Source organism: Arachis hypogaea, chromosome 13 (assembly GCF_003086295.3).
Source record: "Arachis hypogaea cultivar Tifrunner chromosome 13, arahy.Tifrunner.gnm2.J5K5, whole genome shotgun sequence".
NCBI lineage: Eukaryota > Viridiplantae > Streptophyta > Magnoliopsida > Fabales > Fabaceae > Arachis > Arachis hypogaea.
The window spans coordinates 35,362,508-35,379,820 of record NC_092048.1 but is presented as its reverse complement, the minus strand read 5'-3'; the positions used below and the strand labels follow the sequence as shown (position 1 = coordinate 35,379,820).

At 33.0% G+C, this 17,313-nt stretch overlaps 1 protein-coding gene across 8 annotated transcripts; it reads right to left on the bottom strand.

Annotated features, from left to right (window-relative positions):
* Positions 1-163: 163 nt before the first annotated feature.
* LOC112738055 (vacuolar protein-sorting-associated protein 33 homolog) lies at positions 164-10,441 on the bottom strand. Of its 8 annotated transcripts, XM_025788319.3 has the most exons (26): positions 10,184-10,433; positions 8,864-9,388; positions 8,173-8,323; positions 7,028-7,210; positions 6,920-6,959; positions 6,717-6,797; positions 6,333-6,527; positions 6,141-6,251; positions 5,910-5,975; positions 5,611-5,718; positions 5,395-5,439; positions 5,257-5,313; positions 4,793-4,887; positions 4,561-4,612; positions 4,294-4,350; positions 3,910-3,972; positions 3,716-3,822; positions 3,419-3,541; positions 3,168-3,249; positions 2,976-3,046; positions 2,117-2,197; positions 1,648-1,705; positions 1,394-1,455; positions 909-1,002; positions 472-556; positions 164-384 (listed from the first exon to the last, which is right to left on the bottom strand). In XM_025788319.3, the coding sequence occupies exons 4-26, from the start codon at positions 7,078-7,080 to the stop codon at positions 377-379; spliced, it is 1,794 nt and encodes a 597-aa protein (XP_025644104.1). In that variant the 5' UTR covers positions 7,081-7,210; positions 8,173-8,323; positions 8,864-9,388; positions 10,184-10,433; the 3' UTR covers positions 164-376. The 8 variants fall into 8 exon arrangements, 7 of the variants coding, with proteins under 7 accessions (XP_025644104.1, XP_072067819.1, XP_072067818.1 ...); XM_072211718.1 differs by lacking the exon at positions 8,864-9,388 and having other exon boundaries at positions 7,028-7,263; positions 10,184-10,441; XM_072211717.1 differs by lacking the exon at positions 8,864-9,388 and having other exon boundaries at positions 10,184-10,409.
* Between the last annotated feature and the right edge of the window lie 6,872 nt (positions 10,442-17,313).

Genomic DNA, 17,313 nt, shown 5'->3' with positions numbered 1-17,313 from the left:
TAAAGCCAGCCACCAAGGGTGGACTCCAATTCATTAACGAACTTCGGATTAAAATCTTGTAATCATTGCTAATGGTAGGGTCTCTTTTTTTAACTTTTTTGAATACAAATTAAGGTTCCTTCTCAAATGTAGTTAAATTAACAATTCATCACACTTTACTATCTCTAGAAATCTTAAGCCATGGAAGAGGCACCAAGATTCTATTAAAGAACCAGATAAGAGTAGGCAAATATACGATAGTAGAACTAAATAAAAACAACTCTCATATTCCAGGCCTCACTTATTTTACAACATCAATAAACATTGGTTAAGCATCACTCTAGAAGAACTCGATTAGGCTGCATATAGCTTTCATTTGGCATCATCAAACATAATCTCACCCCCCTAAGCCGGGAAAGACAATTTAGTTTATAAAAAATAAAAGGTAAAAAAATGAAAAAAAAAAAAAAAGAACTGCAATGATTGATCAACCTAGCTTCTCCATAAATGTCTCAACCAAGGTTTGTCCATTGACTATTTTTGTCGTTGCAATGATTAAATCATATGCCATGCCTTCCTGCAAAATCAACACTATAAATTTGATTTAGGAACCAAATAGAAGTGTTGGATGCGACGATTTATGTATCTCTACCTAATAGTTTAACCTTTTGAAACAAGCGATTTCATGACAAGAAGAGATTCACACCTAATGTGACACACTATACACCATTCTAGAAAGATAATGCCTCTAGTACACATCATCAAAAAGATAAGACATGATAAGCCACAAATTTACTAAGCAAATACGTCCATTCACCTGCTACATTATGGATCAATAGCCAAATTTACAAAACCAGGATCTAAATAGTAGGAAGAATGTATTGGTTAACATGTTAAAAGCAATTGGAAAAAAGAAACGATTGCCACACCTGAGAACAGAGAAACCGAAGAGCAGAAATCTCTGCAAAGGTAACACCTCCAACAAAGACAACAAGCACCAGGGCACGCCTCCCATCAGGTACTCTGAAATATGTAACGGGTCAGAAGGGAAAAAAAACGTTATCAAAGAAGTTATAAAACTTCTTCCTTTAAGACTAAAATCTTTTGCAATTTCTGAAACTCCTATTTCAAATGTGAACCACCAAGTTCCAACTGCTATCTCTTTCAGTAAACTAAAAACAAAGGAAATGGCAGAAAAGCGATTGAATTCTTTCTTGCATTTAGGGTTTATTTTCCCAGGTAGTAAAGCTCACCTCTGCTGCTAAGTGATACCCTTAACAAATAATAAATTGTGGATGAATAAAAGATAGGATCCATCTGAACCTTATTAGTTATATTATTATTGCTAAATGTTTTAGCAGTGTCAAATCAATGCACAAGCATTGCATTTATGGAGATTGATGTAAACCCATACTTGGCTATGCCGGTTGAAACCCCTGATAAAGAGTCAAATGATGGGCTATTTGAGAATGCACCCTGTAAAAGCAACCAAGCAAGCCAAACTTTAAGTATAAATAGAAAGAGAGGTTAAGGTAAGTGGAGTATACAAGTGATGTGACTAATATGAACAGGATAAGTGAAATATTGCTGGAACAGTTATAAGATTTTCAGCTGGCCAATTATAGCATGCACCGATATTATGATTTAGAAAAGTTAATAAGTACTAACCCTCTTTGTTTCCAGGTGAGGTCCAGGTAGCAGCTTCAAAATTTCTTCAACAGGACGCCTGAGAGACCAATTATCACATTTAATATTGCATGAGTTGCTTTAAAACTAAGCTCACAATCAAATTATCTTTTTGAATAAATGTATTGTGTTTAAATGAAAATCTGGAACTAAAGGCTAAGATAATTTGATTAGCATGGAAATTGCTATTTATAATAATACAATATAGTCTTCCAATTTGAAATAAGCTAAGAAACTGAACAATATTGGAACTCAACAGAGAGCACAACTATAAAGTAGTATGTACTAATAATAACAATAACATCATTGGAACCTTGCTTATAAATGAAACTTGCAGCTCTATAAACTTTTGTCTTTAAATTTTATATATGATCATGTTAGATAAATAATTAATTTCCATGCTCAATAATAGCTATGAAGAGGGCCTTTAGTATTGAAATTTCAAACTTACCATCCAGATCGAATGGCATGCTGGATCAAACGAATGCTAAATGGTGCATATCCAGAGAAGACATAAGAGATATCATTGGGGCTGTAACGGGAGGGAAATCACTTAAAAATTAGTAGGGATACAAGAGTGCAACAAGTAGATAATTGCAAAACAGCATTTTATTAATAAAGTAATGATGATGTAAATGAATCCCATGAAAGATTTTGCAAGAAATACCATGTACTATATACACTAAGACAAATTGAAACATTAACACCATCAGTAATTGCTACTGAGAAGTGAATATAACAGAGGAATACTTGTGGTGCAGCCACAAAAGATGAGCAATTAAAAATAAGTAGTAATAAATAAATAAATAATAATTAAATTAAAAAAAGAGCACGTACTCTGGAAACATCAATGTTGCAACAATTAACCTTTAATGAAGTGATAGTGAGATGCTTATTTCTGTATTTATTACCATTTCATAATGTCTAACAACCGCCCTACCCCAAATCCCACCGCGAAAAGAAATTATTTTAGTTGTGTTGTATACATACTCATTAACACATTTCTAAAGAAGAATCCATAACTTTCTAATCTGTGGCTGTATAACTTAAACAAAAGAGATTAATTTTGAAATACTATTGGTGTCAAATGTTTTGCATTGCCAATCAAAACCACATCTCATTATATGCATGACTTGAGGGGTAGTTATTGTAAAGTCAAAACAACTTGCAAGACAATTACTTCTGGGACAATTGTTGCAAGAGTCAAAATGCTTCTAGCACTTTTACACTAACATGCATCAACCTCCTAATCAAAATTGGAAAAACACAATAAAGGTGTCCAAGCATCACATTATCTAGAAGAAAATTACTTGGCTGTATCAGTGTCTTCAACCACAAGCTGCAGAGCACGTTTTATGGTAAGCCAGTTGCTCCTTGACTCCTAAGAGGATCAAATGCAAAATAAGCATTAGTTAAAAATATGTCCACAAATATAATAAAAAAAAATTAAAAAAACCCAGAGACCCATTTGAGCTTGCAAGTAAACAACTAGTTCATGATACCTGCTTTTTAAAGAGCCCAGCTTTCTCTAAATTATTTAGGGTTGTTATGTGCTCAAATCCATAGCTATGTAGTAGTTCTCTCCTAAAAATGGAAGTTACAAACATATGGGACAACAATGAGTACCACAAAATAAGATTTCTTGGTATAATGCAGACAAGCAAGAATGGAGAAATATTACAAGTAACCTAGTTTCTATAGAGTAAGAAAAGGAAAGTAAAAGAAGAAAAGATCCATGGTCATTCAAGCTTGCCTTAAGTAGTCAAAATGCTTCTTTGGCAACCCAGAATTAGTAACGGAAAATAGGATTAGAAGGCGCAGGACCGTCGTCAAAGGCTCCTGCTTGTGGATCAACTCTTCAATATAGTCAAAGCATCTGCATAAATTAGCAACTAAAGTTTCACATCTTAAAAACATAAGCTATGTACAAGCAGAAATCTCTAAAGCACAATGCATCACCAGTTAGCAAACTCCAAACATTGACCAGATTAATTGACAATAAAATGCCATCCAAATACTTTAAGGACGTCTGCATGCAACATCAACTCACATGTCATAACTCTGAGACTCAACAATTGTATGTTCCATATCAAGCTGCCCCAGAAATGAAGGCTTTGATGTGAATGTTGTCAGATGCTGAGCAAGATTTATGTGTCTCTGGAAAAATAATTTCAAGCATATTATGTTTTGATAACTCTAAGAATCTAGTTAATGAAGTCAATGTCAAAATGAACAAGTTCTTACAGTGATTTCTGGCAATGAGTTCAGCTTTTTCACGAAGTCCTTCAACTCGGAAACTGATTGTGACTGGATATTATGGAAAGCAATATATTAGAATGCCTTTGGCGATCCATCTTAATATAAATAGTTAAAAAAACATGTTTAGGCTTCTCAAAGTTTAAATACTTGAACATATGCAGTTAACTATTTTATTATTCTTAGGTTGCAATAATGAGCATGCATACAACTGGGACAGCTTGAAGGATTTGATCTCCAAGGTAAAGTATGCAATAGGATTCCAGTCGATTCGATAAATAATTTCACATAAAAATTTGGTTTTGAAACAGTTTTTGTTTTCTTGCAAAATTAATTGGAAAAGCAGCATCCAAGTATAGGACATCAACTTACAGTAGTCGTCATCTCAGTGTAGTCTTGCTTCATGGATGTAGCTTTTTGACGCAAAATCTGCAATACTGCAGACATCAACTAAGAAACTAGAACTACAAGGGAACCATAGATGGTCTATCTAAATAACCTTTTCACTCCTCTGTGTGTGTGTGTGTGTGTGTGTGTGTGTGTGTGTGTGTGTGAGTGAGAGAGAGAGAGAGAGAGAGAGAGAGAGAGAGAGAGAGTGAGAGAGAGAGAGAAATTAGTCAAGATAAATATAAAATCAACCTGGACAACAACTTCAAAGTTGAGATCCCGTATCTCCTTGAAGAGCTTGTCACTAACACAGGACAGGAAAGCAAATTTTAAGATATATAAAGAGCAAATCGTAAATAAAAGATAACAGGTATGATGCAAGTAAAGCATCTCAAACCTCATAGATAAGAGAGTTAACATCCATCAACATTGCATCATTAATAGAAGGTAGAAACTAAAAGAGGAAGTCAGAAAAGTAACCTACGTTGAATTAAGTGGAACTTTAGTTTTTTTCCCCTCTTGCTGAAGTCCCATAATAGACGCATCAAGCTCTACAGAACCATTCTTGATATTCAAAAACTGCAGTATACAAATGCAATAAGATAGAAAAAAGGTAAAGCCACATTTCAACTCTTTCCATATGCTGAAATTATATATTTCTGAAAACAAAATCATGGCACCAGAATAAGCCATGAAGGCTACATAACGCTCCAAAACTACTTATCCAAATAACTAAAGCAGGTATTGGAAAGTTTTGGTATTCATACTTACAATATTAAAATTCAGAAAGAAATGAAGGGAAGGAATATACTAAGCAGACCAAACTTGATTAGGAGATATTCTCATATTCTTAGGAGAAAAGACCGATCATCAAATAACAAGCAATAAAATATACTATGCAATATGTATCCTTTCATAAATATGTAGGCTGCTTCTGCATTAACTTGCCTCATCAAGTAATCCTTCATATGTTAATTGAGAACACAAAGGAGTAACCATATCCACCTGCATTCATTGTGCACCCAATTTCAGTGATAAGTTTTGAGGATGTCAATTGTATCCAGTAAATGGAACGGAAGGACATACCTCTCTATCTAAAAGGATTAGCGTGTTTATCTCTGGCATAACCATCTATATACAAATATCAAACAATCAGAGGACTGTACGGCGTATTTAAATAAGCTTTGAAAACTCTCACTGTGTGTATGAGTTTTATTCTTTATGGGGTATCTTTTGGCTGTTTTACTGTTGCCAGTTATCTTGAAGAAAGAAAGGGAAAAAAACAGAGTAGAGCATGATTACGTCAGATGAGTTGACTGGTTCCTCAGCCTGCATTCGGTTAAGGATGTCTGCAACACGCACAGATGCTTTTCCTTTTGCCCTCAGATTTGGTATCACTCCAAAAGAGAACTGCAAAATAAAATAATAAAACACAACAACGAAACAATTTTAAGAAAGAGGACAAGCAGATCGATGATATTATATCAAAAAGGGAATTCTATTTGTATTTGATTATCTCCTATCAGTTTGATGATAATTGTTCTGAGTCCAAAACTTCCCTGCTAACAAATTTGACAACATTATGTATTCAAAACTACAACCTCAAGTTTGTGAATTGCTTTTGCGATATGCCAAAGCGAGCTTGTATCACCATCAACTTGGCACTCCTACCATAGATGAGAAGGCAAACAAGGATAAGTAATTGTTCAAAGCAAATATTAAATGGAAGACAATTTCAAAGATGATAAATTATAACTCATAGGGACAACAATACCAAATTAACTCAATAAATATATCAGGAAGAGCAGAAATGGTAATATCCAACAACATACTTTGTAAGCAAGGTCAAGCTCAAATGATAGTACATCCTCATCCATTGGTACAATATACAAGGGATACTCCCCGATTGTAACCATGTTATGTAATTTCTCTTCCTCAAGAACCTGTTCACAAGAAAATATAATTATTTTGTATGGTAGGACAAGTATACTAGTACAACATACTCAAGTTAAGGGAAAACACACTTTCTCACAAACAACAGTGCGGCGGGGAACAAAATAAACATGATATTCTCTTTGTAGTCCTTTCGATTCGTCATGGTGAATATTAGAACATATATGTCGCATCAAATTAGGCTGAGATTGCACGAGGTAGACCACTTTGGTGCAGTCAGTTTGAATGTGGTCAGCTGAAAGATGCCGTAATTCAACTCCATGCTCCTATTTCACCAGTTCAACACAACCTCTCAGTATACAATAAAACTATCCAATCATCTAAACAACAAACTACTACTTATAAAAAAATTCCAACTATTTTCCATGGGCAAGAATGATTTTTCTGAAATCTAATACAATAAATATGTTCCGTGTAAAAATTGAATAGAAGCAAAAGACAGAAAATTTGATTACCTTGAGTAATGATGTCTGTATGATGAGAGAGAGAGAGTCCCCTAGCTTCGGATCGATAACCAAACACTTCTTCCCTCGAATCTAAAACAAGAACGACCACAAGCAATTTACAAAGTCAGTTTGATTTTTGAGTGCCATCACAACGAATTGCACTCAAAACCAAAAAAGGACAAACAAATTGGTGGGAATTGAGAAACAATTACGTTCTTGAGGATGTTGATGAGCTCCTTTTGGGATTGTTCCCTGAAATATAACCATATAAATTAAAAATTTAGAATTGTTATCAAATAATACTTTTAAAAGAGGTATACCTGATTGAAATGAGATTGATGGGGGCATTGTCCAGGTTGGGAATCTGAGCCATTGTAATTGAAATGAAATTAGCGGTTCAAAGAGAGTTTCAATCGAAGCGCATCTTACGCTAACGTACACCCGCAGATCAATCACTGATAACGCTACTCAACACTAAGCTACTTTAGCCTGAACTGAGAATCCTGTAATAAAATGTAACAACTTCACCAAAGCTACTTACTTTCGCCAACTCAACCTATAACATGGAGTACAGAAAAAAAAAATTAAAAAAAAATGTATACCCTTCAACTTTAATTTATGTGTTTTTAGACCTGAGTTTTCTGATTTTAACATGGTCCACACCAAGGTTCTGAAAATCGGACCGGTCATCTAACCGTTTTAGTTACTGGTTTACTGGTTTATTGGTTCAACCGGTCTAACCGGCGGTTCAACCGAAAAAACCGTTTTAGAATAGAATACGCGTTATCATTATATTATAAACTAACAACATTCTAATAAATCATTAGAAAATAAACTATAAAACTCAAGCAATAAGTCATTTAGATATTTAATTGTATGTACCGTAAGAAATCGAAAAAAAGTTTATACTTTATACACATACCAAATCATGTGTTTATCATATTCACAAAAATGTCTGATTCAACCAAACAAATATCTCAAAAATGAACACAAAATGAATCATAATGAAACTGAATAAATGCCCTCTCCCTTAATAACTACCTCAGAAAGTGGCTGATTCCAACAATAAAAAAAAACACGCATAAATATAATGCTCTCGAGTGTTGTTATCACTTGAAACACTTGAAAAGTACCAAATGTATATGTATTACTTAGAAAAACATGCATTATCCAGTAAATTATAACAATGTTTCACTAGCCTTAATTCTATGAAGTTTCTCATGAACTAGATGTTTAGCACATAAAGTAAGATAAGAAATGTGACTACAAGTGCAGAAACAGAATATAACAAGAGGCGGGGTAGATCTTCATAGCTAGGACAGATAATTTCAAAGGCATATAATATATAGGACACACAGTATGAAGACGAATGGGTTTGTCTCCTCTTAGGGCAGCCTTTGGCAAGTTGCACTTTAGAGCATAAAGTACATCATCTAAAAGATAGAAGAACTACTGACATAACTACCTTAAAATAAGTAATTTTGCAGTTGCAATCTTCCCTCTAAATTGTAGGAGCAGCTCCACCATTCCAGCATCAGATACAAGGCATGCCAAGTGAAGCACACTTCATCCAGCAACAAACATTATAAAACAAGCATAAAGTAACCACACTAAACCTGAAATCAATAAAGATAAACAAAAATAAAAAAATTTCAATAATGATTTGATTTCTAATTTTTGCAACAGACCATGAGCAAATATGAACAAAAAAATTAGGAGCCTGGTGAACCAGTAAAACATTATCAGAGCCATTGAGCAATTAGAAAACACTAAAACAGAATAAAAGAGTAAGTATTAGGTGTTCTGGTTGATACAAATGATATAACAGAGTAAGTTTATTTTAATACACGATTTAACAGAGTAACAGAGCAATCAGAAGTTCAAAACCATATACAAATTTGCAAATTTGTAAATTTTCAACCATCAGCAACCAGCAAATTCAAGAGTACAAGACAGATCTATCAACAACAGGAAATTACAATTTACAAAACATTCAGAACCAAACTTCAAACCAAGACCGAAGAAGAAGAATTGAAGAAAAATGGAACAAAAATTGAAGAAGAATACCGAAGAAGAAGACCGAAGAACAACAATTTCGGAACTTCAAACCAAGAAGACCGAGCCCTCAGTGAAGATGAAGAGGAGAAGCCACTAACCTGGGTTCCATGCCGAGAAGCCAGTGAAGATGAAGAGGACATGCCGAGCAACTGGGTTCTGGACACGGGGAAGAGGAAGAAGCAGCGGCGCTGAGGACCTGGGGACGGCGGCGGCGTTGACGACCTGGGACCGGCGGCGGCGAAGAAGGGCTAGGGTTCCCTTTGCTTCAGAGTTCAGAGTTCTCCAATCCAGGGTGTGACTGAGTGACGAATGAATTGGGGGAATAAGGGTTGGTTCACACTTCACGCCTTCACGGATCTGTTTCGTTTTTTTTTTTTTTACAAATAGAAAACGGCGTCGCTTTATTCGAACCGGTCGATTACCGGTCCGGTCCAACCGACCGGTTCTCGGCCGGTTCGACGATTTTTGTACGGTTTTTCTTCTAACGGTTTTGGATAATGGACCGGACCGTTTATAGTGCTAGTTCCCGGTTAAACCGGTTTGACTGGCCGGTCCGGTCCAGTTTTCAGAACATTGTTCACAACAAATTCAAGAAAATTATCAACCATATCTCTGACGTTATCCTGAATGCAATTTTTTTTTAAAAAAAAATAGTAAGTGTTAAAATACCATCATATTCAGTCTTATAATAGACCTTACATTGACATGTACAAACACTCCCCCCAAAAAAAACAACAGAAGCTACCAAACTCATTGGTAGTCTAGAGATGAAGGCCATTCTTTACTAAATGCAGGAAGCAGGATTGAATTAGAAGAACTGTGTGCAACATTAATTTAGATGGCCAAAACTGCCCTGAATTAAACAACGAAAAATTGGAAGATTTGAAAAAGTGTCCAAAATTCCAACTTCTGTAAGTTGTGCTGTGAATTCATTATAACAAATCGTTAATTTCATTGATATCTGCTCTTCTCTTTAATAAAATTCCTTTTCTATCCAAAACGGAAATGTTGCAATCTTATTACAGTAAAGGGACCAGCAGAGAGCAAAATATTGTCATACTTCACTATAAATTCATGAAACCACCAAACAAACAAATAACTTCAGAAAATGAAAAATCAAAATCAAAATCGAACAAATAAAGCAGCAAACAAATTCATGAACAAATAGCCTCAGAATCATGAAGCCAGCAAACAAACAAATAATGAAGCCAGTAAACAAAATCATGAACAGAACATGAAAATCAGAAGGCAGCAAATAAAAAAAACAAAATCAAGCACAAAAAATTAAAATCAGAAGGCAGCAACTAAATCAAAATCGCAGACAAATAAATCATAAAATCAAGCACAGAAAATCAGAAGGAGGCGAGCTCATAAATCAAAATCAGAAGGCAGCAAATAGATCAAGAACAGAATATTACCAAGGAGGAGGCGAGTAACGGCGAGGACGGGGTGTCGGCGACGACCAACGAGTAGGCGAGCTCGGCAACGACCAAGGAGGAGGCGAGCTCGGCAACGACGGTGGTGGTTGCGGTGGTCGCTGCTGTGGCTGCTCGATTGGTGGTGGTGGGCTGGTGGGTATGCGACTGCGAAGAGGGCTGATGGCTGTGTGTGACTGGGTGGTGAACTGTGCTTGGGTGATTTCTGGAGCTTGGTGATTTCTGGAAACTGATTAGGGGATTTAGGGCTTCGTTTCATTTAGGCAATTAGGCGTTTTCTTTTTTTTTTTTTTTAAAAAAAAGAGGCAAAACGACGCCGTTTAAACATTTCAACTTGCCTTCTAAAAACCGCAAAAAAACCGGACGGTTTTCCCGGTTCATCGGTTAACCGCCGGTTCGACCGGTTTTTTCTCCGATTTTTTCTCAGACGGTTTTTGATCTTATCCAAACCAGATAAATAACCGGTTTCCAATTTTTCCGGTTGAACCGGTCGGTCCGGTTCGATTTTCAGAACCATGGTTGTGAACAATCATCATGTCAACAGGGAGCAAGAACCAGTATCAATGTTACAGGGAGTTATAAACGTTGATGTTTGAGGTTGTTTATGAACCTCTAATATTAAGTCATGGATAATTTATTATGTGAAATTTTAAATTTTATTAAGTTAGAAATTATTGAATTTATATATTTAAAATTATTTTTAGGTTTTTTAATAATTTTATTTAATATTTTATTAAACCGGTTGAACTTCGGTTGAACCCCGATCGAACCAATAAACTATTAAACCAGTAACCTTATCGGTTTATTAACCGGTCCGATTCTCGCAACCTTGGAATAATGAATTATGCCATCAAAGTCACCCATACATATCATATTGTGTGTGTATCACTGTATATATACTGCCACTGCGGCCGGAAAAGAAGGGGGTTGGGGTGGTTGATCAACACCCTGCATTATCATTATTTTTTTTCTGGTGAACACATCATGTATTATTATTACTAAATTCATCGTGTTTATAATTTTACTAAATTTGTAATTAGATTTTTATATATATATTTTTTTTAATTAAATTTTTATACTGTTTTTAACTTTGTAATTAAATTTTTTTATGTTAAAAATATTAAAATTAACAAAATATTTTTCTCAAAAAATATGTGGTCAAAAATCTAATTAGGTTAATAATTATAGATACTTTCAATTTATGGAAAAATATTTAATAAACTCGAATATATTTTATACTAGAAATGATTTAATTACAAAAAAATAGTATAAAAACTCAATTAAAAAAAAATATAAGAATCTAATTAAAAATTCGATGAAATTATAGGTACTAACAAAATAATTAAACCTTCAATAATTACAAATGTTTGTTCAGATTTTCTTTCGACCATGTGTCTAGATTCAACCATGTTACATATATATTAAAATTAACCATTAGTATAAAATATATGTTAAAATATAAAATATATATTAAAAATAAATTAAATAATACATACATTTATACATAAAAACATCGTGATTAATTTTGATGTAGAAATAATATTTTTGGTCCATATTAAACCGTGACTGTTTTTGTCATGAACGATAGGCCTTGGTGTGAGGACTTCTTGGATTTGTTGTGACATTTGAACCCAAATCAACATTTCGTAGGAAAATTCATGTGCGCAATTGGACCGAAAGGGTTCAAATGGCTAAGCCCAGTCCCATAACCCTCAAACAAACACAAAAACTTCTTTTAGCAAAAGAAGAAGTGAAGCAGAGGAACCGAAAACAAAAGTTTAAAAGTTAATAAGATAGGTCCAAAGTCCAAACATGATGTCTTATATATTTCAGGAATCCAAAAAAGTCTCGTTATTTATTTATTTAGAAAATGACCGGCTCTTTGTTAGCACCGGATTCGATGGTCTAGAACGTATAGATTATTAAATGGTCTTATAATAAAATATATTTTTTAAGTTTTTTAATATCTGCTAAATAGTTCTTATCTAATTTTAATTATAAATTATTCTCTTATATATTATTTAATTATAAAATCTATTTTTTATTTTATAAATTATTATTTTATTATTCATCTATCATGTTTATTAATAATCAAAAACAAAAATAATAACGAATTAGATCTTTAATCGTAATAATCTTTTTGGCAATCTTAATCGATTAAAATTTTATCTTTAATCCGTTACATTCGTCATTCGTATAGGGTTGTGAAAATCGTGTGTCTTAGAAAATCAATTGATTGGAATTCAGGTTTTCACAAAACAATCGATTGAATATTAGACGGTAGTATAGTTTTTCCAAAAATCAATCGATTGTAACTTTTACACAATCGATTGAACGATGCTTAGAATGTGGGTTTTTTCGATTGTTCATTTTATCCAATCGGTTGAATGCTTCAAAGCAATATGAGGTCTCACAATTTAATCGATTGTTTGTGTTACTCAATCGATTTAAGTCTTGAAAGCAATATGAATTTTCACAATTCAATTGATTGGTTGTGTTATCCAATCGATTGAATTGTGCACTACGTTATATGTTACGCCGTTCTCAATTTTCCTGCTCGTGTTTATAAATTATTAATTTATTATTCATCTATCTTATCTTTAAATTTCTATTTTCAATTTTTAAGTTTTTATTTTAATTTAGATACTCTAATCTTATCTTTCCTTTAATATTAAGATTATAAATTGGTGAATAATCTATTATCAATTACTCAATCCTACAATTAGAATCGTTTATCAATCTCTTTAATTATCAAAATTTTCATTGTTTTTGTTCCAATTATCCATCTACTTAATATCCAATTTTTCTTCATTTTTTATCCATCTCTTTAATATCCAATATTTGTTTGAACATCATTAATTGATAACCACAGTTGCAGCAATCAACAAAGATCCAATCAATTTCTTCATTGTAATGTTCATAAAACGACCCACTGTTTTGATTTCAAAATCGAGGTAGTGAATAGAATCTTTAATTTTGTAATTCTTTATTTAGTAATTCACAGACATTGAGAAATACTAAAAAGTAAATAAATTTTATTATTTTTTATTATTAATTAACTAACAATATTTAAAAGTGTGGACTTAAAATGAATTATTGGATTATTATACTAAAAAATTTATATAACTTACATTTTTTTGTTATTGTGAGTCCCACCATAATAAAGCTTATATTCCATGGTAAATCGAATTAGATGAATTCAATTTATGGAATATGTTGGGCGTCGTAGCAAATTGAATCCATTATCATTTTATCAAATCTCTAAATCGAAGTAACTAGCTACGAATTATATTACGGGTACTCACCTTTGAAAAAAAAATTATTGAATATTACTCAAAATAATAATATTTTAAATATTAAATATTTAACTACCAAGTCTAGCAATTCAAACACTTCCATTGGATACATTTATTTGTGTTTCTTAAAAAAAAATTAAAAATACTGATGATTGGATTTTTGACGGTTTAGAATTTCACTAATGAAATCTCGTTGCAAGTATAGTTTCTAAACCAAGTAATAATCCTTTCATACAAAAGTTGTTTGTCACTAGTACAAACCCCTAAAATTTATAAACCGAAGTATTCAAACCTCGGGTCGTTCTCCCTAGAAATTACAATAAAGTGTCTTGTTATTGGTTATGAGTTATTTTGGGGTTTTTGAGATTTTAGACAAGAAATATAAATGGCAAAAAAATAAACTAACAACTAACAAAGCTCTTGGTAAAATATGAGAACTAGAAGTCCTATCCTAGTTATCCTCCTCAATTGTGACCACAAATTGTTCATTGCTACCACTTAGTTAACCTCTAACCATGGAGGAAAGTCAAGTGGATGAATCAATTTGATTCCTGAAGTCCTAATAAACTCCTAAAGGAAAGACTAGCTTTACAGACATTCAAATCAATTAGCAACTTCTAATTATCAATCAACAAAGGAATTAGATAACGCAAGAGTCACTAATTACTCTACCTAGGCCAAGAGGAACAAAATCTATACTAAAATCTAACCAAGCATTTTATCAAACACTTAGAAGGCATGAAAGAAAAGCGTAGTAAATTGACAACAAGAATATAATCTAACAACATTTATTGCAAATAATTAACAACAACAACCAAAAGAAACACAATTATTATGAATTACCTTGAATTGAATGGAAAGAAAATGGAAGGAACAATAATAGATCTACAACAAAGAATGAGAACAACATAAAGAAAATTACAACAAAATAATAGAAGAAGGATGAATGTAACAACAAGGAATTGAAAGGTAGAAGTAGATGAGAGCAAAGATTAAAACCTAGATCTAAGAACTAAACTAATCCTAATCCTAATCCTAGAGAGAAGTGAGAGCTTCTCTCTCTAAAACTAACTCTAAACTAATCCTAATGTGTGTGAATGAATAAATCTCCCTTTGCTCTTCAATCCTTGGCTTTAAATAGCAGTTTAGGCGCCAAAGTTGGTTGGGATTAGGCCCCATAACTCCTCAGAATTCGTTGGGTGCGAATTCACTTAAAAAAATCATATTCCAGCATCGACGCGTACGCGCACAGCTCGCGTACGCGTCCATGGGGTAATTCGCAAGGTTCGCGTAAGCGCCAGATGCGCGCGCGCGTCCATGGGCGAGTTCAATTCTTTGGATTTTCATGATCTTCTCCATTTTGCATGCTTTTCTCTTCACTCCTTTGATCCATTCCTAGCCTTTTCAATCTGAAATCACTAACAAACACATCAAGGCATCTAGTGGAATCAAAGAGAGATTAAAATCATCAAGTTAAAGGGCTAAAAAGCATGTTTTCACATCTAAGCACAAATAAGGGGACAATCACAAAATCATGCTAATTCATTGAATAAATGTGGGTAAAAGATGTTAAAATCTCTTAAAATCAATACAACATAAACCTTACAACTATCTATATGAATGCAAGTGCTTGGTCAAAATAAATCAATTCGCAAGAAGCATATATGCACAAGGGCTAAGGACTAGCAAGTCTAATCTACAATTGAATCGAGTTATTAAATATTTTTATAAACTTGCATGAAAAGTGATGATTGTTGGTGAAAACATGTAATTGAGCATCAAACCCTCACCGGATATGTTTGCACTCTATTCGCTCAAGTGTTTAGGGTTGATTCACTCAATTCTCCCCTATTTCATGCTTTTCAAGATTTGTTCTTCTTCTAACAATCAACATATATTTCATGCATGCATACATCTATCATGAGGTCTTTTTTTAGGTTGTAATGGGGTTAGGGTCAAGGTAGGATGCATATTTGATCAAGTGAGCTTGAAATTTGAATCTTTGATAAGCTTAAACCTCCCACCTAACCTACGACATCCTATACAATTTAAGTTCTAACCTAACTACCCATTCTTCTCACTTTTTCACATACTCATCATTTTCTTTTCATTTCACAACACTTATGTATTGGTCTTTATTGAACTTACTTTGGGGTATTTTGTCCCCTTTTTATTTCTTTCTTTTTCTTTATTTTTTCTTTTTTTTCTATTTTTTTCTTTTCTTTTCCATATTATTTTTCTTTTTCTTTTATTTTTCTCATCTTTTTATTTCTATATACAAGAGCATCAATGCATAAGATTTTACATTTGATCAATACATGAGTATGTACCCAATTCTCAATATTTACAACAAAATATAAAACTACCCTTTTATTCCCTCGATGTCCCAAGGTTCCCACACTTGAATGATAGCCACACACACTAGCCTAAGCTAATCAAAGATCCAAATTAAGGACTTTTATTGTTTTCTACTTTAAGGCTTGTAATGTGCTAGATTAAGAACAAAGTGTGTTAATCGTAAGCTCAAAGTTGGCTAACAAAGGAAGATAAAAGGTAAGGCCATTTGGGTAAGTAAGCTAAATGAAATGATGGCCTCAATCATATAAATGCATGTATACACAAAATAATGGACATATAGAACCAAACAAATCAAAGATTACAATCATAGAAAGAGAATAATGCACACAAGAAGGAAAAATAAGTGGTTATAAGATGTAACCATACCATTAGGCTCAAGTCTCACTTGCTTGTGTTCTTAGCTCAAAACATGATCCACAATATATATAATTCAAGCAAGTTTTATGAAAAGTTTTCACTCAAATCAATTGAGATGCCCTATAGATAGAAATCTTGAAAAATTTCATTATTTTGACTAAGCTTATTTTATATATGTATGCAAAAATAGGAAAAATACAAATAAAAATCCTAAAAACCTAAGATGAAATGCAAAAGTGTTGGAATTAGAAATTTGTCACCCAAAATCACCGACCGGTCGGACGACCTCCCCACACTTAAAAGTTTGCACCGTCCTCGGTGCACTCAAAGATGAGCAAGGGGGTACGGCGACTCTCCAGATTGCTACCTTCAGCTGATAGATCAATCGGTGTTGCGTGTTTTTAGACTTACTTTTGTTATTGCTTGTGGTGCATCCATCATGAAAAACAGAAATACAACACCATAAGATGAGAAGAGACAAAAGCAAGGAAGCATACATTGGTGAAATGAGGTAAATCACTAGAATTGAGTGAGTGAATAAGTGTGACATTAGTGAAAGTAGGGATGTGAGTTCTAAATTAAGCGCCTTTTAGAACACACATTAGCATAAAAAGTGATGCCATAAAAGAAATATACACTTCACTTATTGTAAGACTCAGAACTTTTGAAAAGTCTTATTATGATCAAGTCTCAAATCATATGGTTACTTATAGCCTTAATTTCAGAAATTATTTTATTAAAGATAATTAAGGCAAGTTTTGATTTATTGATTTGAGATAAGTTACGATTTTTATCCAATTTCACAATTATTGGATTATTTTTATATTTGAATTATAAAGTTGATAGTTATGAATTAATAAGGATTTTAAATAATTTGGATTAAATAATTAATATTTTTAAATATTAATACTGCTACTTTAGAAAATAAATGATTTAATTATATTGCTTTTAGTTATTTGATTTGGACCTTGTATTGAAAATAATTTGTGAAAGTGATGAACAAATAGTATTTTCTATAGATAATTAATGTTGGATTTAATTGAGTTTCAATTACTATATTATCCCTATTTTTAAGTGAAATTACAAAAGTGACCCTAACCC

Coding starts and splice junctions, on each gene's coding strand:
- LOC112738055 (XM_025788313.3), bottom strand. CDS start 8,234: ATGGTGGAGCTGCTCCTACAATTTAGAGGGAAGATTGCAACTGCAAAA. Junction 5,719..5,909: donor AAGCAATTCACAAACTTGAG/GTTGTAGTTTTG, acceptor TTTATTTTGCAG/TTCTCTTTTGGAGTGATACC. Junction 1,706..2,116: donor CATGCCATTCGATCTGGATG/GTAAGTTTGAAA, acceptor TTGGTCTCTCAG/GCGTCCTGTTGAAGAAATTT.